The sequence below is a fragment of the Pithys albifrons genome, chromosome 6 (assembly GCF_047495875.1).
Source record: "Pithys albifrons albifrons isolate INPA30051 chromosome 6, PitAlb_v1, whole genome shotgun sequence".
Classification (NCBI taxonomy): Eukaryota; Metazoa; Chordata; class Aves; order Passeriformes; family Thamnophilidae; genus Pithys; species Pithys albifrons.
Genome location: NC_092463.1, coordinates 47,750,119 through 47,775,608, shown reverse-complemented (window position 1 = coordinate 47,775,608; position 25,490 = coordinate 47,750,119). Strand labels below are relative to the sequence as shown.

The window sequence follows — 25,490 nt, the reverse complement described above, 5'->3', positions numbered from 1 at the left end:
CCCAGGCCACACTTCTCTGTCCTGTGTTTACAGGTGCAGGTTATGGTTCTACACTGTATGCCTTTGTAGTTTCAAAATATAAACTGCTTTTGTGTGGTCACTGCACTTGTGGGTATGTCAGTGCCTTTTTGGATCAGTTTTTGCTCTGCTGGCTAACCCACGTCTGACATTCCTGAGGAAGGCCAAAACTTGGAAATTAACATTTCCTTGAGTTTTTGTTTTTAATTTGCATTTGATTTGAAATGATCCCAACTGCTTTTCTTATATTTCAAAGCATTGCTATCTGGAATGCAAAATTTTAGGAGCTGAGGCAAATATGTGAAGATACAAAATGGAAGTGATGGTATTGGCCTTGTTTCTGAATGAAAACCAAAAAATATCTTGTTCTGTACCTATGCTAGGTTTCTTTGTCCTATTTTGCTCTTCCTTTTATCCCCTTATCTTCTAAATAATTAAATTTAAAGTCAGAAAATGTTTTGCATGGTATAGAGTTCTCGAAGTTCCTGCAGCTAACAATGGCAGCCAGGCAGAGAAGTGAGATCTCTGCTGATGAACACCATAGAGTAGTCTCAATGCCAGAGGAATTTGATTCTTTTGGCCAAATTTATCTTGTATGTAGCATCTCTGACATCTAATAAAGGTTACACTCATACTGTAGTTTGGGCATAATTAGTTAAAAAGGTCACTAAGCCATGAGACTCGAATTGACAGGAAAGCTTGCTTGGCTGGTTTTGCTGATGATAGTTTTTGGTAACATTGTGTCATGTGGGAGTTGTGATGCATATGTTGGTGTCAATAAAATTCTGTTTAGTTTAGTGCTGTAATTTCTTAATGTATTCCTATGGAAAAGAATTTTTCTATGCTGTAATTTTTCTGTCTGACTAGTGAAACTCTTAATGTGAAATGCATGTGATAAAAGTACCAGGAGGGAAAGCTGTTACTTTTCCAGAGCAAGAATGGTAGAAATACATTTTGCAGACAAACCAAAAGCTGATTCCTCCAATATCGTCTCTTCCCCCAGAAGTGAAATATAGGTGGCAGTGTGACAATTCATTGTTAAGCGCTGTTCAGCACAGCCAGCTCTCAAATTGTAAGCACAAAATACTGCTGGTATTGGGAAAGGGATAAAACTTGCTTTGTTTGTTTGCCAGGATTTTGTAGGCCTTAGGAAGTTTTCATTGGGTATCAAATCATTTCAGGGAAAATGAAAATACTTGGTTATCCCTGCATAGTATCTACATTGTGTGAGTCAAACATAACTACTGTGATGAATAATTATATTGGTAAAGCAATGATTTCAGAAGAATATTTTTAGGATAATACTGCCTTGAAAGGCATGACAATACCACAATATTGTTCATGAGAGTCCAGGTCTAATCCAGGTTAAGTGGACCAAACGGCTTGGATGATGGCTTTTGTGTGTTCTGCCTTTCATGCTTAAATGCTTTTAGCCTCTTGAAATGGGTTGTGAAGTTGCTTTTTAGTCTGTACAGGTTTAAGCATCATTCTAAACAGATCTAGAGTTTTGTAGTAGTATCATCTATCTGACTGTGTTTGTGGATCATGTCAGCCAGTGAGTAAATACGAAAATTGACTTTGTTCTGAAAAATCAAATGACTTAACAAGGCACTCAGAAGGTCCATATTTGTGGTGCAAATTTAAGGTAACACTGGGCTCCTCTTAAGATAGCAGTAAACTTTTTTTTGTTTCTGCAGTCTGTCTCTGAAGGATTTTTTATTAACATCACCCTTCAAATAAGGAGTGCTAGAAACAGTTGCATAAGAATTTTTAAGTTTATTTTCCTGTTGAAGTGTCTAGAATATTGATATGAAAATCAGCTTCTGTGGAAATCTTTATTTAAATGATGCATATGAAAGGTAATACTTCCAGATATAACATCATCAAGCATGCATTTTGTAGATATACAATAATGTATTGAGAAACAAAAGGATTATTTATACAGAAAATAACAGCAAAAGAAATGTTTCTAGACAGGCTTCAGAAAGATCCCTTGAAGATTGAATGTTTTGCTGTGAAAGCATCTTTACAAATTCTCAAGCATCATGTGTCATAACAACTTGAATCTCTTCAACAGCTGCTTCTTCAGAACAGTGTTTGGTTCTTCTATTGATCTAGTTCTTTTTACTGAATATGACTTCAAGAGGTAACCTGCTATGATAAGATATGCTGGTTTGTTTTGCATGCTAACAATGCATAGTTAGTTTAAAATAAAACTACGAAAAATTTTAGCCCCAGGGTGATCACCAGTTCCAGTAAACCTAAGACCATCTCAAGCAGTTCAGTAATATTAATCCATGAAGAGGGTAGATCTCTGATCAGTCTTCCTGCCTGGTTTTTTTTCTGCTATGGTCATTTGCAACAAATGGTGTTTGGATCTCTTGCCAGCTGCATCTTTTCAATTATTTCTACTGTTACTTGTTCTTGGTAATATACAGCACCAGTTTTCCTGCCTTTCCCTCTAACGATATATTCATATTTCAGGGAGTTGATTCACTTGCTCGTTCACCTTTCTGAAGCTCTACATGAAGCACAACTTAAACTCTTATTGGTCATCCCTCCTGCAGTTGCAGCAGGGTGAGTATTGCTATTTAAATGGCAGGTTCCAGGTGAGAAATACTTTGTTGTCTGATGAACAGTAAGTGCAAAGCTTTGTTTATAGATATGCAGTTTAAATGAAGGAGAAATTATTTGGGTTTGTTGGTAGTTATGTCTCCATGCATGTTGCCCTGAATAGTCTCTCATTTGTATTCTCTTAGCTTTTGATGCAGTAGAGGAGTTAACAAGCAGAGGTGCTATGCTGAATTTTGTTCTCACCCACACTCTCATGAGAGCAGAGTAGAGGGGCAGAATCACCTCCCTCAACCTGCTTCTGTTCTCTTGATGCAGCCCAGGATACAACTGGCCTTCTGGGCTGCAAGTGCACAGTTGACAACCAATTGCATAGTTGGAAATGCAAGACTAGTTTTATTTCGAGTTTCCTTTTTTCTTTAAGCTATTCAGCAGTCTTATGCCTGCACATGAAAAATCAATAATGTAAGTCAAACTTAAATAGAGAAGCATTGTTAGGTATTTTTTCAAATGAAAGTCACTAGACAACTAAAGAAAAGTATAATGATTTCTTATTTTTCTCACCTTAGGCTGTATAGCAGTATGGGTAGACTCACAGCTAATACAGATTATGACAGTTTAACAGCACACTTTCAGAACAGCATTGTGCAGCCTCCTAAATTTCTTGTAGGCTGTCATCTCTCAGTGTACATCATTTTCAAGATGCCAAAAAAGGCTGAGAATATTGAATGCCTGAGTAGTCTGGTAAATGTCGCTTCTGTGGCTGAACTGTTCTCTGCAATGGTCTCAAGTTATTGTTGAGTTTTGTGGGGAGGTCCTACAGCATGTGGGGGAAATAAAGCAATTGTTCCTACAACTATCTGTGCAGACTTAAATGCATCTTGCTGAAAAGATTCAGGGACCGTCTAGCAGATGACTAAAAAGTTGTCTGTGTGCTGAGGTCAGTTAACATCTACACTATAACTGTGATGTCACCTCCTCTGTAGGTTAGTGATGTGGCCCCATCCAAACCAATTGCTGAATATATGGACTTCCTACCATCTTAAGACTGTAAGGCCAAAGTAGTATCCATGTGTATGGATGCTGCATGAAATCTGATTGCAGTTTTATTTTCTGTAAAACTATGTATTTGGGGATGTTTTTGTTTCTTTATATTTCCCTCTGTTGCATGGTATAACCAATTTATAAGCTTAAACTGAAGTAGCTAATTTGATGCAAAAGTCACTTTGCTGCTGTGTGTGGCTGAATACCAAATTTTGATAGGTAGAGAGTTCAATGTGTCGAAAACTATGGCAACAGGAAACAAAATTAATTCCATGTACATTGATAAAGTAGCCAGTTATGTAAAATAGTATTTTTTAAAATAATGCTTGTGCAGAGCTCTTTTCTTTAGAGAGTGAAGGCCTGGCTGCATTTTGAGAAGGTTCCTTCCTATCCCTCAAGCACCTCTGCTTTTGCCTTTGTTCTGGATCATTAATCCTCTCATTTCTTGCAGATTTCTCTGGAAAGTTGTGGGCAGGTATGCCTTTGCATCACAGGGATTTTCAATAGTGCTAACAAATACTTTGAGTTTCTCGTGATATGCTTAAGTAAAAAATAATGAAAAATTACTATGTCTTTTCTCCTGTTATTGATTCCAACCTTTCAAGCTGCCCTCTTATGACCTACATTTCATCCCAATTGATAGTTACTTTTTAAAGTAATTTTGTGTTGCATTAATTGTAGTCTACTACAGATAAAGCAAAGGAGACACTTTAAAACATTTTTCTAAAATGCTTCATCATTCACTGCATCACACAGATGCTTTTTAAAATGCTAATGCATGCTCTGGTAGAATTTAAGTAATTGCGATAAACAGTGTTCACATTTCAAGAGCATTTGCTCTTTTGGTTGTAGGGAGAAAGTGGAGAACAGTATAAGCCTCAATATTCCTGTTCATCGTGATGCCTATTGACATTACCATGTTCAGTCTTCAAGGACCTAAATCTGTTTTGTTTGTATAAATCACATGGAGGTCTATAGTTTACTTTTTCTAAATGCCTAAACAAGAGTTGAAGCTACTTTAAGACATCTGAATTCTTAAACATGTTTTGCCTGGACCAGAATTTGCAGGACTATTTCTCTGTTGAACACCATGCTGAGGTTTGGATCTTGTGTTGTCATTGCTACCTCCTGCTGTCCTACATATTGACACGATAGTGAGGTCACAGTTCTGAAACCTTTCTGAACTGGAATTTAGGGATGCCCTATTAGACCTTGGAAGAACTGCCTATCTAAAGTGCAATTTTTAAACTGAAATAACTTTCACATGCCTGTCCCTAAATGGCCTGTTTATAGAGGTGTAGTGAAATATTTCTGGTTTTCAGCTGTGGAAAATAACAGCTGTAGTTTATATGAAAGAAAGTCTTGTTCCTCTAAACCAATTTCTTTATGTGTTCCTAAAGTTTGTAGGATTTATCTATAAACCTTTATTGCCCAGGAGAATGTGTTAGTCACATTCTTTTCAATCAATAATCTTACATAAGCCACCTGTCTGTGTCTTCCATGTATGTGTTCTTATTGTATTAACTAGAAAATCGCTTTAACTTCTTGAGTAAGGAGGTTGTTGAAAATACATTCAGAAGATACAGAAGCATCCTAAAACATTCACAAAGTCTGTGCATACCTTAAAGCTTAGGAGTACATTGGATTTAATGGTATCAATTATCAGAATCCTGAAATTTTCTTTCTTCCTTAGTTGACTTTTTAAATAGCAGCTGTACTTGAAAATTTTTGATTTATAGGATACAGGGCTTGAATGCAAAAGTGCTTCCTATTGTGTATTAAATGTCTTGAAACTCACTTTGGGTTTTAACACATGCGGTTGAAAGTGTGCTTTAACGTACCTTATATGCTTCATTTGTTGGAATCACTGTAGGCTGTTAATCAAACATATGACAAAAGACATGGAATAAGTACCATCAAGAATCAAATAATATATTAGCGTTCAGTAGCTTGCAGTAGACTGATAAAGGAGACATGAGCTGTATGTGGAATACCCTAACCAACTGGGAAGCTAGGGGCTGAAACATTGTTTCTTTTCTGTTCTACCCTGATTAAAATAAAGAGACAGCATAGTCAAATCTAAGCAGTTTATTTAGGAATTTCTGATTTAGACTCTTTTGATATGCATTAAGATCAGAGCAATCTGTCAGTAAATGCTGTCTGAAAGGACACTTTGAAGAGCTGAAAATACTAGTTTGCTTAGGGAAAATCAGTCTGGAAAAGGCAGCACTGCACATGAGATTGAGTGCATGATGCAGGATGGAAACATGTTGGTTCCTCTGTTTAACTTCTCAAAATCAACTTTTGCAAACAAAACTCAAGTGAAGACTGATCCTGTAGCTGAAGCTTGCTTAGGTTCTGGCAACCCCTTTGATTTTTCATTAGCTTGTGAAATGTTCTGAGCTACAAGAAAACTTCATTCCCTCTTTTTTTTTTTTTTAATCCAGACATTTAGATGTTTTAGAGCTTTTCACAGCATTAACCAGAGGCAGTTGTGCTGACGTGATCAAGAGTCTGTGTCTGGAGTCTGATTAGGAGGCAGTAATCCGCGAGCAAACTTTAATGTCAGAAAGAATGGGTGTAGAGCTCCCAAAGTGGCAAACAGAGATTGGGATGGTATTTCCATCCACTTGATGTCCAGGACTGTCATGATTTTTCTGCAAATTTAAGTGACATACAGGAGAGAGGGACAGCAGGAGCCAAAGCTGTGCTCTACAAAGTGCGTGTGTTACACTGTAACTCTCTCTTGGGCTTGGAGACTTGTAGAGTTGCCTAAGTTGAGGAGAGGTGCTAGGATTGCAGTGGTGTTTAAGTGGTTGCTAGAGCAGATGGTTTGCTGAAGACTTTCAGCCTGTCTTTCAACAGATTGTCTCAAAATGTTAGAATTTTACTGCTTTTAACATGCATGGATACTGATGCATGAATAAACTGTGAGTACCATTTCTAAAAGGGTAATGGGTAGCCAGGCTTATTCTGCGCATTGGTGGTGTTGAATAACTTCTTTGGTCCTACTAATCCTGGCCGTGATTAAATTCCTGCCTTAAATATATGCACTTCAGTGATTTATTGTGCTGCAAAAATTATACTGGTGAAAGCTGTGTAGATGTTTTTATACCGACTTCACAAGCTTCTTTCCAAATAGGAGAGCTGTGCTGGAGTGAACTACATTTATGGCTAAATATGCATATGCATAAATATGTTGGGGGAAAAAAGTAAATATAGTAAATGAGCCCCGAGGTTTGGTTCCACCTTTTCTCTTAAATCACAGGCATTGTGTTGGTTATTTTGTTTCTCTTCACTTACATTCTTTATAACACTAGGGATGCATTTTCAAAGGCAAAAAGACTTTGTATTTATATAGTAACTCTTTTATGTCTGCAAGTAAGTTGAATTTCACCTGATTAGATTGTTGCATATTTGTCCAGGTTCAGCGACCATTATCTCTCCATTGTGGTTCCCAGTTACTGTGAATAAAACAATGAGTAAAGAATATTAAGTCTATTTACTTAAATTATCTTCAGAACGAGCACCAGAAATACTCCTGTTTCTTGTTGTCATGAGAAACACCAAAGGCAGACATACCTCTTGGGACCTCTTGGTAGGATATTGTTTTCACAGGGATTCTCAGTCTATCCACAGTTGCATAACCACGGCCTTTCTGGCATTTGTAGTTTATTACAGACTTTATACATATGATATAAATATGTTAAGGCTCAGCTTGGTGTACACTGTCATTAAAAGCTGCTAGTTTTGCTGAACACTCTGTGTTAAATAACTCTGTATTTATGGACAGGTTGTTAGTGATCGCTTTCCTTGGACTTTTATTGGCCCCTGAAGGATAATCCTTGGTACAAAGTAACAATATAAAATGGCATTGGTTGTGTCACTTCGTACTATAATACTGTGCAAAACTTATATTTTCATGGTTAGTATATGCACCAGGCAGTTTGTCCTGTGTGATGGATATCCTTTTAAAACACCTGTCTTCAGGTTACAAGATAGGATTCTTTCTGTTGATGTTGTATGCAACCTGTAAATGAGAAAAAGTAAAACTTAAAGTAAATAAATTAACTTAGTTACTGAGGTGAGAGGCTTGAGTGTTGACAGATCTGTGGTGCCCAGGGAGGTTTCCTGTACTGTAAAAACCTCACGGAACTCTGGGAGGAGGTGAGCAAGTTAAGGAGTGTCTGGGAGTCCAAGAGAGAAACAGATTACAGGAATCAGACCCTACTTTTCCTGGGAGAGGCCTGCTGAGCAAACAGGGCATATGACACAGAACATTCCCTGTCATTTTTCCACATGGCTGAACATGGTTACTTAAGGGATAGAGGACAATGGCAACAAATTCCTGCCTGGTGCAGCAGTTGGGTCTGCTCTGTGATTACCTCACCTTCTCAGGTGCCCTGGAATAAAAGGTACAAGGCTCTGCAAGTGGAACTGAACAATGACAGGATGATGGTTCATCCATGTTGGAAAAAAAGCCAAGGCTAAATTGGCCTATGCCCTGCATCAAAACCTCTTCCATAAAGAAAAAAAAGAGTTATTTTCATAGGAGGCCTTTTGACTAGATCCACTTCTTAGAGAAGTCTTCTGCCACCCTGGGGCCTGGAGCAAAGATGTGGCCCTTGGATTATTATCCGGTATTCATTTTTTCATGTAGACAGCAATGAAGTTGTAGTAAGAAGTCCAAGGGCAATTAAAATAGAATTCAGGGCCTTGGAATGACTGGATATAGGATCAGGACCACAATTAGTGTTCTTCTCTTATCCTTCCTGGAATCTGGAAGACAGGGGGAGCAGAATCAAGCCCCAATAATCCAAGAGGAAATGGTTAGTGACCTGCTATACCACTTAAGACATACACAAGCTTACGGGGCCAGATGGTATCCACTTGTCAGTGGATCCTCACAAGTGGATCTCCACAAGTACTGAGGTAGCTGGTGGAAGTGCTCACCAAACCACTTCCAATCATTTACCGGCAGTTCTCGGTAACTGTGAAGGTTCCAGTTGACTGGATGTTAGCCAATGTGATGCCCATCTACAGGAATTTCCAGAAGGAGAATCTGGGGAACTACAGGTCTGTCAGTCTTGGCTGCCCAGCCAGGGAACATCATGAAGCAGATAATCTTGAGTGCCATCACAAAGCACATACAGAACAGCCAGAGTATCAGGCCCAATCAGTGGGGTTTAGGAAAAATTTTTTACTAACCTGATCTCCTATAACAAGGTGATCCCCTTAATGAACAAGGAAGAGTCCCCTTTATTATCTTTATCAATGATTGGAATAAGGGGATCGAGGGCACCCTCAGTAAGTTTTTAAGCAACACCAAGTAGGGTGGGAATGTTGATCTGCTGGAGGGCAGGAAGGCTCTGCAGAGGGATCTGTACAGGCTGGATCAATGAGCTGAGGCCAATGGTATGAGGTTCAACAAGGCCAAGTGCCAGGTCCTGCCCTTGGGTCACAACAACCCCATGGAGTGCTATAAGCTTGGGTGTGAATGGCTGGAAATCTGCCCAGTGGAAAAGGACCTGGGTGCTGTTCAACAGCTGCTGAACATGAGCCAGCAATGTGCCCAGGTGGTCAAGAAGGCCAATGGCATCCTGGCTTGTCACAGAAATAGTGTGGGCAGTGGGACTTGGGATGGGTTCATCGCACTGTACTCAACACTGGTGAAGCCACACCTCAAATCCTGTGTTCAGTTCTGGGCCCCTCAATACAAGAAAGACATTGATGTGCTGGAGCAAGTCCAGAGAAGGGCAGTATAACTAGTGAAGGGTCTAGAGAGTAAGTCATATGAGGAGTGGCTGAGAGAGCTGGGATTGTTCAGGCTGGAGGAAAAGGAGGCTCCCAGGGGAGTCCTCACCACTCTCTACAACTACCTGAAAGGAGGTTGTGGTGAGGTGCTGTTGATCCTTTTGCAAGATGAGAGGATGAGAGGAAGTGGCCTCAAGTTGCACCAGGGTACTTTGATTGGATATTGGGAAAAATTTCTTCACCAAAAGTGTTGGACTAAATTGCATAGGGAAGTTGTGGAGGCATCTTCCCCGAAGGTGTCTGACAGATGTGTAGACAAAACACTTGAGGACATGGTTTAGTGATGAAATGGGCAGTGCTAGGTTAACAGTTGGACTGGATGATCTTAAGGGTTTTTTCCAACCTACATAATGTTATGAAATATCTCGACTTATTTGATATGCAATTGAGAACTTTTTGGGGGTCTCTTTTAAGAAATATCATCTTTAAGGTACTAAGAGTTTGATTTGTCATATCCCAAGTATGTGATAAAGCTACAGAAGGCACAGGTTACTTTGTCACTATTAAGAGTTTTAGAATTACAGATGAAAAGCCTGCTAAAGTAGTAATTGCTGCATTTCTCATAAAAAATATCAAAAATCTGCTGAAAATCTCTAAAACTTTGGAGCTTTGTATATATCAATCCTAATTAAAATGCACAGAAGACCATTTTAGAAAGAGATTGTTTCAATTGTTTAAGAAACTCCAGGTAACACAAAATAGCTTCCATTTAAGTAGTTTTATCAAGTCAAGCTTGATAATAACTAGGTGTTTATCAGACCTTGATCCTTGATTTAAGTAATTGCATGCAAAACAGCTCCTTTTCTTAGCAGTGTTTTAATAACATGCATACCAGTACAAAGCAGAGGTCATTGCTTAGTAGGGTTTCATTTAACCTTATGGAACACAGTGTTTGGGATTATTAGCAAGAGTGAAGCACATTGTAAACAAACCATTGGAGCTGTCGCTGTCTTCACAACATTCTCAAAAAGTGCTACTGTTGGTAAATTGCATATAGGCTAGCTGGAATAATTTGTTATCTCCTGGCCAGTTTCTGATAGTAAATATCAAAGCAGTATTTAAATTAAAACCAAACATGTTTCTCCCTGATAAAAGGTGCACTTAACCTCTCAGCTTCTAGAAAAATTTGTCTGTCTTTATTGACTTCTTGAGATGCACAGCAGTAGTGCAGCTGCTTTCATTTTAAAGCTGCAGGAAACCACTTTTCTCTCTTCAAATATTTGAACATAATGTATGTTCTTGCCTCATCAAAATACAGCAAGCATCCCTAGATTTGTATTTCATATTTGCATATGTAAGGAAAAAAAATATACAGCCTTTCTTCCTGTTACTTAAAGCTTCTCTAGGTATATATTGTCAGTATTTTCCACCACTGAACTACCACTTCTTCAAAATCAATATTTTAACAACTCAGTTTATTTTTTATTCTTGATGCAAAAAACATTGTGCATGTGAAAGTCTGTCTTAAGTAGCTTCAGCTTTTTCTTTCTAGAGCTGCTGTGCAAGGAAAATTACCAGAATCTATGCAGTCTTCGTCACTGCTGTCCAGTAGCAGTGGGTACCAGCTTAGTTTTGCTACTTTGCCTCTTGGGAAAAGAATGGCAGCAGGGCAGACATCTCATCCCTCCTTTTGCTTTGTACTGCTCTTTTCTTCCTTTTCTGTAAATATACATACATCTTTGACTGAAAATTAGGAAGAGTACATGATGAAAAATTGCTTCTTGACCTCATGGTTGCTCAGCTTAATAGATGCGCCAATTGGCCAGTGTTTTGCATATTGATAAAGGAAATAGGTGTTTTGGTCTCTTAGAGACTGATTATGAACAGATACTCATAATTATTAAGGTAATCTGTTTTATACCAGGAGTCTGTCATCTTTAGAAGTTGCCACAGATTCAATTGCCTTGCCATAACTTTGTGTATACAGAATGGTATGGTTCTTGGTTTACTATTCCTGTATATATACACACTGTTTTCCTTAGAAGGATTTCTAGTGAGTAGTAATTAAGATGCAGAATATACAAGTAAACAGCAGGGTAATTTTTATGATAATGCATGGGAAATAAATTCAATTAAATTATAAGTAGCTTCTAACATGTCTCTGATTTGGAGTGAAATGGGAACTGTCACTTGTATTAAACATTATGCTCAGGCAGGACTGTGTGGGCCAGAATATAAAGCCTTGAAATTTTGCTAAGTAACGCCAGGGATCAAACCAGCAGGTAATGTATTGCTTGTTTCAGATGTAGTTTTCAATTATCAGAATATGTCAAATAACAATATACTAGAAAACCAACTTTGTAAACTACTGTTTATTAAGTAGGATTCTGTTTTACCAATACCTACACTTAAAGTCATGAAAGGTTAAAATATATGTGAGAAATGTAGTCATAATAGTCTTACTTTGTTGGAATCAATAATACTGTTGCTACACGTTTCTGAACTTTCCACCTCTTACATTTCTTACTTTTCTTTCCTGCTTGACAAATGAGGTCACAGAAAAACAAGGAAGTCTAGAAATGATCAGTGTGTATTAATTGTAGAGTTAGTGGGTATACACCGAGTATACTCACCCGTGCTTTCTGTTCTCAGTAAAGAAATTTGATACTGGAAGACAATCTCTGGACTAGCAATACACATAAAATGGGAGTTGAGAAGGAAAATCTGAAAGCTAACTATGCATATTTCCTATTTCCTCTTCCTAGTTGATGATATCATGTTGCCCTCCATTGTTTTCATAGTTGTCAATCTTCCTGTGAGTATCCTAAAAAAAAGGGAGTGTCAGCAATATGGAGAGTACAATTACATATCAAATTTTGAAACTGGGCTCTGTGAGTAAGATTCAGCACTCAAGAAGGCAGAGACATGACTCGTAAGTGGGCTGTCTAGGCCTAGCTGACTGCCATCATTGGGGTTTTATTGCATGTTAGAGAACCTGTAAAATATGTGTGACTTGGGTCACAAGATACAACTAAAGATATGAGTTTATACTGAGAGGAATAGAAAGCTGGGTAGGAAATTACTACTGACTACTTCTGAGTAACACTTACTGGAGAAAGTTTAATAATGTCTCTAAATTATGGTAATACTAGTGAATTGTACTCACAGTCATGCTGTTGGGCTCGTGTTTTTTCCCTGTAAAAGGCTTAAAGTATAGGTTTGTCAGTGACATCTCTTTTTAAACTCAATTCTATTAGCTACAGTAAATCTGGATGCTTGTTAACAGCTCTGAACTACACCTGTTTCCCTTGCATTACTTCCTTGGTTTTGCTGCTGTTTGTTGGGCTGTCAAGCTCAGTACAGCACAGCTCAGACTGCAGCCATGAAAGGCTCCATGCATTTTGTGTAGATTCAGAAAAGACTCAAGGAAAAACTTTACTCTTAGAACTGTTTTTTTAAAGACTACGCCTTACTATGTAAAATTGATGTACCTATGATGACACTTACTGAAGCAGGCGTTTGACCTTCCACTAGGGAGAATCATTAAAATAACCTGTAGGTCAACTAACAGTGGTCACAGAGAAGAAAGGGTGGAATGTATTCTTCCCCATGTCTGTCATTTGTAGCTCTACCAATTCTGAGCCAGCTGGTATAGGACAAATACTGCGTAAGTTTCAGAATAAAGTTGGAAAACTTTAAAAAAAAAAAGAAAAAAGAAAAATGATGAGCTCTTTAATCTCTGCAAGGAGGAATTAAAGCTACATTTGGTGTGTTAGAGTTTTTAAATTAGGCTCATATGCTCCAGAGTACAAGCTTGTTTGCATGATGTTCTGCTGTTGGAGCATGGCTTGCCTGGGCATTAAGCCCTGGCACAAAAGGCACTAGAATAGTTTGGAAATTAGGATAAGCAAATGGTGACACAGCGGATGTTCATTTATGCATAGTCTTACTTGAATGACTCCAGTAAACAGGGTGAAGCAACATAACAGAAACAGCACTAAAAGAGAACAGTTGACCTTCCCAAAAAGGGAACTGATAAATACATTGACAAGTATCAAAATAAATGTTTTCTTCTTTGATATTCAGATTGCCTGTTTTTGTCAAACAGGTGTATTTCTTATGTTGAATCAAAAGTTTCAGATACAAGTTCTTAAGTTACTTGAAAAATACAATGTAAGTGGTGCAGACTGGTCTGCCAGTGTGCCTCAGCTCTGAGGACTGCAATTTTCAGGCTCATTTGTCCCTAGCTGTCTGTTGAGGTTTCGTGTCTTCTTTTCAGGACATATAATTGTTGACATGTTTCTCCTTCTTGACTTTTGTTACTAGTTTAAACCATATGGGCACAGGTAATCAGTTTGGCTTCATGAAAACTGTGTAGGCTACTCCACGACAAGAACAGATCCCATGCCTCTCCCTTTTTGGAGAGCAAGGACTGCAAAGACAACAGTGGGATGTGAATATTAAAGAAGAGTACCGGCCTTTTATGTTCTTCAAAAAATTCATTATGCACGTAAATACCATTTTGTTTCCTGATGAAAGTAAAACAAGTTTTTACTTGTCAGTCTGTTGTAATTTACAGTCCCCTAGTGATATGAAGAAGCACTTGTAGTGTATAAAGTAACCACTTCTGGCACTTCTGTATTGTGAATCTCTAACACTCACGATTTTCTTGCTTCTCAAGCTGACTAGGTTTCGCTGTTCTTTAATGCTTACCATAATCTTATCCGAGAATTTGGTAAAGAGATGTTTACCATTCAGAAGATTTGAACACAGTAATGTGGTTTATGGTTTTTGCTAGAGATGTTTGTTTACGTTAAATTGAGATGTTTTCTGTGGACAGCTGACAGATAGCCCTTATGCTCTGGAGGCATCTGAATGTCACCATTTCTATCCTGAAATTAGTGCAAAAGCCAAAGACACTGCACAAGTAGGGTTGCAGGGTTTTACTACTGAATTTAAACTACTATTTTGAATAGTTCATAATGTATTAGAATGTAAAATAAAAAGGCAAAATAGACTACATGACTGTTCATAAAGCCTATCTAACAAACACTTAAAATCTACAAGTAAATGAATGTTAGTACAATGCTCCCAACTACCTACACCATTAGAAAGTTCTCTCGAATGTCTAGCCAAGGCTTGCTAAAATAATTATCTTTGGATATTCAGACTGTTCCAGCTCATTACAAATGAACAACTAAACTGTCATGCTTCCAATAAAATTCTCCTTCTTTATTTGCTCATTATTTTATAATTTTTATCGCTGGGGATGATATTTCTCTGATTTATTAGAAATAAGGTGGCCTTTCATATTACATAAACAAAACAGGATTTGGAAGTGTAAATATGGGATTTCGTTGGGAGGGGAAGGAACCCCCTGCTTTTGTCTCTGTCTTTGTCTGTTCTGATATTGTAGTGTTCTATTAGTAGAACCAGATGAAAATCCATGACTGGAAGAGTGTATTTGAGCAGAAGTGATTGCACTGGTTTTGTGGAATTACCTTTCAGTTTGAGACTTTTTTCTATTTTAAGAGGACTAAGATTTTCATACAGAGATTGTTAAAAATAGGGTGAGGGAGAGAAATTTATACTAACTTGGAATCTGTGTTATTTGTTTTTCCTAAAGTGGACTGACCTCAACACTGTGGTTCAATGGACTAACAGTTTTGAGTTTGGAATGCAGAGTCTCTGATTTATCATACTGCTTTGGGTTTGTAGGCCATGAGATCAGATCAGATACTATGTTTGGATTTTGCTTCACCTCTTGCAACATTTTGTCCTTAGAAAGGAAGCAGAGAAAAAGAATTCTGTATTACACATGTGAAGATATTTGAATAATAAGCGTGTGTGAAATGCTTGAATAACATGCATCTCTCCAAAGGCCTTGATCTGTTGTCTGCAAGGATGTGCTCACTGAGGGAGAGAGGTCAGAGATGGAGAACATGCTGTGCTTTTAAAAATCCCCAATCAACTGCATGCAATTCATCCCCTAATATGTAGTAAGTCCGTTGTCATCTCTCAGAATCCCTTTTTTGGTTAAGCAATCAGTATGGTCATGTTCCTTTTTTAGCAGCAGGGACTAGATCTGTAATTATTATTCATGGCTTTGAACAGCAGTATTGTCAAGATCCTATTGTTGACTTGCCTATTTCATGCAATGTTATTGTAGGCAGTCCTTAATTCTATTTTTAACCCTATTTCTGAGGTAACAAGGTGTCTGTAAGCCTTCTCTTAAGTTTTTCATCTCTCCACTAAAACTTTTTTTTGCATTTGGCCAGTTTCAAACCAAATTGACATAAGCATAGAGTATAAATCATCAGGTCTCTGTTACTTGAAGAAAATATGCAGCTGGATAGATGAAGATAACATATCTTTTTTTCCCCCAAAACCCAGCTGTAAGAGGACATTGGAGATAAAACATCTATAAGACACCAGAAAATCTAGTTACAAAACATCCATGGAAACCAGGATCCATGTGGAACTGTTTTCTAAGTGCTGATAGTGGAGAGTTACTTCAGTGAGCTGTCATCTTAAGAGTTTTGAAAAACCCAACATGAGAAGGGGTAGTTACAAAAATATTAAGGATTTTTTCTGAACAGCAAATTGTTTCAGATTTAGCTTGTTTATGCATTTGATTACTTCATTATCAATGCCTGTAATTGTGTGATGAACAGGGTAGGTATTTTAGCTCTTTCTCCTATTATCTGTAGAACAGACTTTATGCAGGAAGAAACAGTGAATTTTTATACAGTGATTGTGCATTAACTGAATTCAGTGGTCTGTGTTTATAAAATGCAGTAGCATTATACTATAATACTCCTATCTGCAATGAGCTATGAAAACCAATAATATCTGGTGGTGAAGAAAGATAGGAGAAGATTTGCAAACAGTTGCTTTATAGAAAATTATACATGACAAGAAAATTAAGTCATTACCGAGGGGCTGAGTTCTGAAATAGAATCATAACAGAAAATCAATGAGTTTTCCATTATGAAGGCTATTCAAAGACATGAGGATACAGGAAACTTCTCTATTATAAGAGAGGGAGAAGGTGAGGTAACCCAACAAGAATGCAGTTCAAACCTGCAGGAAATAACAGTCAGTTCCAAAACCTTTTTTTTTTCCTTGCTTATTTAATTTTGTGAATAATCATAGTGAGACAAAAAGTAATTGAGAATGTAGATTCATTTGAAAGTAAATGAAAGCAGCTTGCATTGTTGAAGTATTTTTCCAATCTTTCAATATGAAAGACTGAAAATTCAAAACCTTATAGAAATACTTATCAGTAAAGCATTCATGGGAATTTTGATACATATGACTACACATAATTTGGAAAATTCAGGTAATAGACATTCTGGGCTATGAAACTTACTCCCCTGCAATTATTTTAGACATGAAAAGATAGAATGGTAAAAAGAGATTGTGGAATTCTAAGCTGTGTCTACAGAAATACCAAGGAAAATAGGTAATTTCTTCTGTGATCTTGTCCCAGTAATATTTTTGGTTTTTTTACATGCGTATGACAGTGTGCCATTGAAAAATGCTGACAAATTGTCAGGAATATGTGCAAATAGGACTTACACTTTTAGGGAAATAGTTGGTCTATGAGTTCTGCCAGGTTGCCATTGCTTTCTTACTGAGGAGAAGTTTTAAAGATCATGTTGAATTCCCAAGATTTCTTACAGGAAGATGATTTCTGTGGACATTGTGTAAGGAAACTTCTTTAATGCATACTTAGAACCCTGTACTGAAAGTAGGGTATGAAGTTTATGATGAATTTTTGGATCATAAATTGTCAATCAGAAAAGTAGTCTGAGTGATACCTTGAGTCTGAACATTTCCTGGCTTTGCATCTGCTTTTCACCAGAGCGTTTATCATTGCTAATGACACTCTCTTTCCTGGAAAGATGGAGAACATAATGAGTAAGGAAGACATAAAAATATGATATAATGCCTAGCTGTGTGGGTTGAGACATAATATTGCACTGCCACATTAAAACTGCCTTGAAAGGAGCTAAAAACCCCAGTGCTTTTTCAGTAATAGCACAAACCAAACCTGTAACTATAAGAAGTTGCCTGAACAAGTTTAAGGCCTATTTAATAGCAAAAGAAAAACAAGCTTCTCAGGAAAAAAAAAGCCAAACCAAAACAAAAAATGAACAGCAACAACAAAATGTATATATGGTTCTTGTTAGTGGTAGTAGTGTAAGGCAAGGGTTTTCAGCAATTAGTCTTACCCTTTTCTTTTAACTATCTTCCCAATATGTGTTTCATTGGGAGACACACTGAAAAGTAAGTTTTGTTATAGATTCAGTTCATGTAGTTTGGTTTTTCAGTTGATTATGGTTCACGTTCATGTATTTTGCTGAATCCAAGTTGCCGAAAACCCCCCACGGATGCTTAATAGGAATAGTTGATATTAGCAAGAATGCCTGAGAATTTTAACCCTTTGAATATATCCATGGGCTGAAACTGACCTCACGATAACTCAGAATATTAGATTTTAGTCTTTAATCTTCATGCTTTGTTTGCCTTGAGCAGTGACTGAATGAGGAAAGGCCTTTTCGTGCTCCTTGGGACAGGTCCATGTAAAGCCTCCAGAGTGGACCAAGGAGTCACGGCTCTTTGCAGAATTTGCGTGTAAATAGCACGAGTTTGGTTACGAATCAGCTGGTATCCGGGACAAATGGCCAGGCGCCGTACCGAGCCGAGCTGAGCCGTGCCGGGCTGTGCCGGCAGCAGGTGGCCGGGCACCGTGCCGAGCCTGGCAGAGCCGTGCCGGGCCGACGGGAGATGTGGCACCGAGCCGTGCCGGTCCGTGCCGCGCCGCGGGCTGTGTCCGGGCGCTCCGGGTGCCCCGGGGCCTCTCGGCTCGGACCCGCTCCCGCTCCCCGGGCGGCGCAGGACGGGCGCTCTCCCGGCGCGGAGCTGCCCCTGGCAGGGGAGAGCCGCCGGCCGTTCCCTCCCGGTACCCCGCGCTCCGCCCGGGTCAGCGCGGGCGGTGCCGCCCAGACCCCGGTCCCGATGCCTCCGGTCCCATCGCTCGTGTGGCCTCCCCGGTCCCCGCACCGGGTGACGGCGCTGTCCGGGAAGCGAGTCCTGGCACAGGACACACCGGGGGCTGCAGCCCGAGGAGCTGGGGCCGCGGGAGCCGGCTCTGCTACCCGGGGGGAAACCTTTCATCCTTCCTCAATCCCTCTTCCAGCTCATCCTTCTCCCAGCTCTGGGTGGAGTTTAGGATCTTGGGGGAAGAGTTTGGTCTGGTTTTGCAGAGGGGCTGAGAGGAGAGAATCCTCAAGACCTATGGAAGTTTTAAGAACAGATTTGCAGGGCAAACTCGGTTGTTATTTTCACCTCTCCTTCCACAATGTTTCTTAAATCTTCTTGAGAAACCTTTGAAATGCAATATGCCATGTTAAAAAACAATCCCAAGTGAGAGTGGAGTCTGTCCCAGTTTAGAAGACTAGAAATACTCAGCAAACTATTTAAGTTATGCCAAAGTCTCTCAAAGACAGTGAAATTTAGCCTTGAGTGTTTTAGCAAACTAGGGTAACTGTAAACATAGGCTCTTCTTTTTCGGTGTCTGTGGAGATTTAGGCTGAATATTAGGAAAAGGTTCTTCCCCCAGAGTGTGGTCAGGCACTAGAACAGGCTCCCCAGGGAAGTGGTCACAGCACCAAGCCTGACAGAGCTCAAGGATTGCTTTGACAATGCTCTCAGACACGTGGTGGGATTGTTGGGTGTGTCCTGTCCAGGAACAGGAGTGGGACTCAATGATCCTTGTGAGTCTCCTCTAACTCAGCATTTTCAGTGATTCCACATGTATTGTATAGAGCTCATAAATTATGCTGAAGTTCCAACCACTTCACTGAATATTTGGAAATGGTATTCAAGATTTAAAAGAATGATAGACTTTTGACTTAGATGTGGGAAATATTATTTTCATGGACTTTGCATATTCTACGCCAAGTCTCCTGACTTTATTTTTGCTTGGTTTCTCAATGAAGTAGTCAGTAGAACATACCTGCCCTTGAGTTAAGTTTACAATTAACTATCAAAACGATTGGAATCCCTCAAATTTGAAGTATAATAGATGTTGAAAAATACTTAGGTTTTATCCTTGACTGACAGTTTTCTTGACTCAGAACAACTCTAAAGGCATGAATCAAATAGTCTGGGTTTTGCTCCAGTGGAGTTTCCCAAAGTCCTTGTCTGGGACAGAGTTGACTGGTCATACTCATTGATACGGTGAGTGGTGCTTGCATTTTTGTGAAGAGTGGTGGTGTTTTAACACTCTATGTGGATGGAGAAAGCATATTCATTGCTGCTGGGTTTCTTCTGAGTTGGAAATTTATGCCCTTGTCACTCAGATGGCATTCCTGTGTCACAGAAGTTGTTGAGTTACAAGATTGCTTTGGAGAAAATGATGACAATATCCATTTTAACCTGTGGATTTCTTCTTAAGTTACACGTGCAAATTTTATTAAAGTTCTACCTAGCTTAATCTATAAAGCAATCCAACTGGCCCTAATATCTAATACACATTATAATTACTTTTTATGCTTTTCCGTTCATGAGTAATCACAATCAATTTACTGAAAATATGTTTTGCTGGAGTTTGCACTGGGGAATTGCTTTGCCTACAGACATCCAAGTTGCCATGACATTGTTTCAAAGTGGTTTAGTTTTTTTTTAATTATGGTAGAACAACTGTAGTTTTCAACTGCAGTAAATAACAAGAAGATAACTATACAAAAAAATCCAATAGGTTCTAGAAGTGAGGATTTGTTTTCATTTGTTAAAACCCTGGAAGGAAAGGGAGGGGATTTCTCCTTCATTAGGACCAGTGTATCAGTTTCTGAAAATTTGAGACTTTCACAGCACCACTATGCTTTGTGCAGATTACAGCTATGTAATCCAGGGTATGTTTGGTCAATTTCCTTGACCTGACTTGCACATATCATTCATGTTTTGCTCTCTCGTAACACAACAGGCATGTTATGTGATGTTATGTGCCTCACTTTGTAACCTGTATTCAGTTCACCCCTTTTCCAATGCAGTGGAACAGAAAGTGTTCTTGTAAACTGATCAATGAACACTGTCATGCTCTGGTGATCCACTCAACACATATTGTTGGATGTAGAATTTGAACACTGATCCAAAAGGGATAAGAGTCAAAATATGTGATTTTTCTGTTTATTACTTGCATCTGTCACTGAACATCCTTTTGGTTTTTACATTTAAGATGGAACATGAGTGGTTTGAAAAGTGTACTTTGTCTAGACAGAGATTGCCTACTAATTTCGAGGGCAAGTAGGTGTTTCTGATATTACTGGGAAGGTCTGGATTCTTCAGTCTCTTTCTTCTACTCTTTAGAGGAACCTTGTACAATCCTATAAATCTGCCTCTCAAATGGCAGAGAAACACTACAGAGTTTGTAGCTGTTGAACCACCTTTTTTTCTCTTTTTCTTCCCTTTTACAATGCCCCCCTATGAACTCTGGTCTCCTGGATTATTTAGGACAATAAGCTACTACTCTATCTGTTTGTCTCACGTTGTGCCTCAGAGCCCTCTGGCTGAGGACATGGTTCTCCTGTCAGCAGCTTCTCCTTTTCAGTTCAGTCCCATCTTGGCAATGTGATTAAGGCTGCCTTATGTTCCCTGCTGTGCTATTTGTGCTGCTTGTTTGAAGTTACAAATTCTCTTTGAAACAGAGTCAATGTTTTCAGGCAACTTGTGTGAATTAATTGTTTCCAGCTCGAATGGGTGAAGGAGGTCAGTAGTATCTATGAGTCACAAAGTGACAAAATATATACACCCCCTCACTCATGAAGCTAAGGCAGATATTAATCCAGGGCTATATTTTGTAAATCAAGAGGAAGCAAAAAAAAAAGGTGGAAATAAGCATTGTGTTCCATATTTCATACAAAGATATGCTGAAGGCATTGCTGCACTGTTGTCTAGAGAAGGTCATAGAATGAATTTCTTCTTCCCATCCTCTCCCTCCCCCAAAGAGAGAAATGGATCTGTTTTTGTCTAAAGAAAACAGGTTTGTATAGTCTTTCTTAAGTAAAATATAAACTGAAATTATTGTTCTGAGATTAATAAAAAACCCTACCTTTTGATCTAGAGGCAGTTAAATGCCACCTTGACACCTGATCCCATCAGGTCTCAGAAGCTCAGCAGGGTCAGCCCCGCTTAGTACTTGGATGGGAGACCTCCTGGGAATACCAGGGGCTGTAGGTTCTAGTCCCAAGGACTTCACTGTCACTGTCCAAGCTCGCTCGGCTGTGGCAGATGAACCTGAGGAGTTAAAGGGTGAGGCCAGTTCTGTGCACACTGTGCCTCAGCTAAAAAATCCACTGCACAGGCTCAAAGGACACACCCACGTGTGGAGAGCCCTTCACAAAAAATCTTTGTCCATGAAGCCTTGCCATACATACATAGTTACATACCTTTGGTCTATGCTTTTTATTAAAAGCTGCACCCATCCATTTATTTAAATATGCCTCAGAGAACTTAGTTTTCTAAGTGCCAAAACCAGTTTGACAGGCCAAGCAATTAAGGTTTTGTAGAAGCTTTCAGAGTTCAATTGATTGCTACCTAAGGCAATTTGATTAGTCCACAGCTCTTATAATCAGTATTGTAGCCATGCTGGAAATGCTTATTTGGTAAGTATGCTGTGGAAGTATGATTATTCCTACTGGCAATCTACATATCATTGAATTTATTTTTTTTCTTAGACATTTATTGGGAGAATGGCACTGAAATCTCTCTTTTGCTGTTTTTTGGTTTGGTGGTTTTGTTTTTTTTGCCATCACAGAATGAAAGATTTTTTTGTATGTAATCAAATGGTATGAAACCCAAAGGAGAGAATAACCCAGGTTATTGTAGTAATTTATCTCTTCCTGTTGTTTCTGTTTTGCTTTGTTTTGAAAGGACTAACCAGCCGGGAATGTTCACAAAGAAGGAATTTGATCAGTTGGCCTCAGCAGTAGACGGTTTCAGTCTCATGACATACGACTATTCAGCACCCCATCGGTAAGACTCCATCTAACATTAGAAAGATTATTGAAGGAACTGATTCCTGGTTAAGTCATTATTAAATCTACAGCATGAGTTAATTTTTTCTAGTAAACTGGTTGATGGGTTGTGACTGTACCAGATACTAAAACTCTGGATTAGTAATTTGGATAGGTGTCTTTTGAACAAGCCCTAACTCAGTACATTTTTTAACAGCAAGGTATATTTGGGGTTTGGATATTAGGAAAGATTTTTGTACTCAACCTAAAATATCATCCTTTTAAAAGGATAACCTGACACTTATTCTTTTCTAGGTCAGGTTCTTTTGTTTTCCAAAACAGGCCAGGTTCCTTTGTTTAGCACAGTTCTGCAGGACAGGTACACGAATAATCTACTACATATCGTTGTCAAACACTTTTAAAGCACAGTTGATAATTCATTCACCTTTAAATATGAACACAATTTCCAGCAACATTCTTCTGCTGTATTAGCATGTTGAGTTTGAATGGCACAGGTATCAGGAAGGCTTTGAGGCAGATAATTACTAAGGAGTAGATGTTGATATTTGTAAGACTAGACTATACTTCTTCTTTTAATCATGTTAGTGAGTGTTTGAGGGAAAACCTGGTCTCCTCTCCAATGAGATAGGAATGGAGTGAGTTCAATATCCTTGTGTTATATGTACAACAATTAAATTACTCTGTCTATTAAGGCTATATTCTTTCTTGACATAAATCTTTGTTAAATAATTGCCTATTTAGGGTTTTTCTCCGTAAAATAAGTGTTAAACTATGTGGTGTTGGGGGAAGGGAGAGACGGTTTCATGCTGGTCCTCCTGGGTCTGGGGAGCACGAGAGACAGAGACTTCTGTTCACTCCATGAAGGACTGCCTTGAACCAGTTGTCCCTGAGGAAGGTCAATGCACTGTGACTGTTTAAGGGATTCTAATGGACATTTAATGAATGTTTTTTGTGTTATACGTGTTCTCTCCTGTTTGGTAATGGTTATTCAAACAGTCCTAGTTGTTTGGTTTTCATTTGGGGATCCTATCTGCATTTTTGTTCCCCTAATCCCTCAGGGCTGCTTCCCCACCTCTGTCAGAGCCTCGAACTCTGATTGGCTGTTGGACGCAATCCCCTATTGGTCAGATTTTGAATCCCCGCACCTGTTATTGATGCGTTGACGTGATCCCCTATTGGATAGTTGTTGAATTCCTGTGCCTGTTATTGGTGCATTTTTCAATCCTGTTCTCCACCAGTGGGAGTCCCACCCATATTTCCAGAGAATTCCATCCCATACCCTATAAAAGAAAGCGTTTCACCTTAAAAAAGTGCTTCTGTTCCACTGCCTTTTGGAGTCCTGTCATCTTTCCAGGAGTGACATTGGGAGCAGGAGCCAGGATCACCAATCCAACAGCCGCCAGGTGCATTTTAGCACTTTCCCACATGAAACAATCATTAAAACCTGTCTTGCTTACCAGTCATAATTTTATAGTTCTTTGTGAAAGTAAGTGATGGATTTTGTCACAGTATGTTTTGCCAGTTTTCAGTAAAAACATAAAGGATGGTATTGGAAAACAACTGAAGCCATAGAGAGTTTTGAATTGTAGTGTAGGCATTGGGCAAGGCCCAGTGACAATGTGCTGAGGGGAATTTTCTTACCCGCTATAAGGAGTTTTATGTCCTTGCACCTTAGAATGGAATCATAAAGTGAAAAGTGGGGCAAACATGATTTGTGCATCAGCACTTCAAGCTACTGAAGAATGTGCATTTAACCTTCATAGGATTGTAGATTCATCTTCACTGATTTTTGTGAACCATAATTTGCTTTTTTACAGTTATGCAGGTCCAAAGAGGAGGTTGAGAGTGAACATGTATTTTTTCTGACTACTTGTTTGATTTTTTTGCTAACTTACAGACCTGGTCCAAATTCCCCCCTTCCCTGGGTACGAGCCTGTGTTCAAGTACTGGATCCTGATTCAAAATGGAGAAGTAAAATACTTCTAGGGCTGAATTTCTACGGCATGGATTATTCTGCTTTGGGAGCCTCTGGGGAACCAATCCTTGGTAGCAGGTATGACTTCTCTGAATAGTAAGTACCTATGTATAATATATTTTCTCACAAAATGTAGAAATTCACAGGTATTCTTGTTTAGAAATATGGATGTGTTAGCAACATAGAAATGGCAAAAGTGATAAATCTGCACATGAAATAGTAGCTCACCAGTTATAGTAAGACCTGTAATTTCTCTTCCCTGTACAGAAATGCAGATACATGGCACAGTTATCCTGTCAGAACTCCCATGCAAAAATTATTTCTGTAGTTTTCCCTCTTTCCTCTATCCATGTTTGTACATGCAAGTTGCAATCTTTGTGTTAAAATGTTATTCGGTATTCTCTTATGCTCTGTATCATTTGGGGGGTTCATGGAGTTGTCCTAATGATTGTTTCTATCAGCTCCTGAAGTTGTTACCTGTTACTTTGAAATTTGATGCTGGTTTTAGACAGCAATATGTCACCAAGTTTCTCTTCAGTAGAAAAAGCTGCAATATGCTCACCTGGAGAAAAAAATCTATAACAAGATAAAGGGAAATATTCCAAAGCTAGCTTGAAATTTTATATTGATTCTCAGAGGAAAATGATTGGGTTTAGTTGTGGGTAATAACCATGTGTAATAACACTGAGCTTTGTAGAAATACAGTCAGGGTATAGTATATCAAGGCAGAAGAAAAAGCAAGAACATTGTGAATTTGGCAGGAAAATCACGTTTGTTCAGAAATTTGTTATTACATTTTGAAATAGAACCAAGTCAAGTGGAAACAAACATAAAGCACACAAGGTGACTGTTCTCACTTTCAGAGGTCACTAAGTTCATTACCTCACAATATTTGAATATAATAACAGATTGCTTTTTAGACATTGAAAATACTATCTGAGGTTGGTTGTGTAAGGCAAGGCTCTAGATCTTTTATGTCTGCCTTCAGTTACACAAACACTCTGTGTGTTACACAAACCTTCAGTTACACAAACACTCACTGTGCTTGCTCTCTAATGGCTTCTAATTGCTTCTCCTTGGCTCTT

At 38.8% G+C, this 25,490-nt stretch overlaps 1 protein-coding gene across 1 annotated transcript in view; it reads left to right on the top strand.

The window, feature by feature from the left end:
• The window catches only part of CHID1 (chitinase domain containing 1), a 104,739-nt gene that overhangs the window by 16,424 nt on the left and 62,825 nt on the right, over nucleotides 1–25,490 (top strand). Inside the window, exons 9-11 of the mRNA XM_071559479.1 lie at nucleotides 2,503–2,595; nucleotides 22,327–22,428; nucleotides 24,328–24,483. Coding sequence (XP_071415580.1) covers nucleotides 2,503–2,595; nucleotides 22,327–22,428; nucleotides 24,328–24,483 — 351 coding nt within the window. The remainder of the gene's footprint in view (nucleotides 1–2,502; nucleotides 2,596–22,326; nucleotides 22,429–24,327; nucleotides 24,484–25,490) is intronic.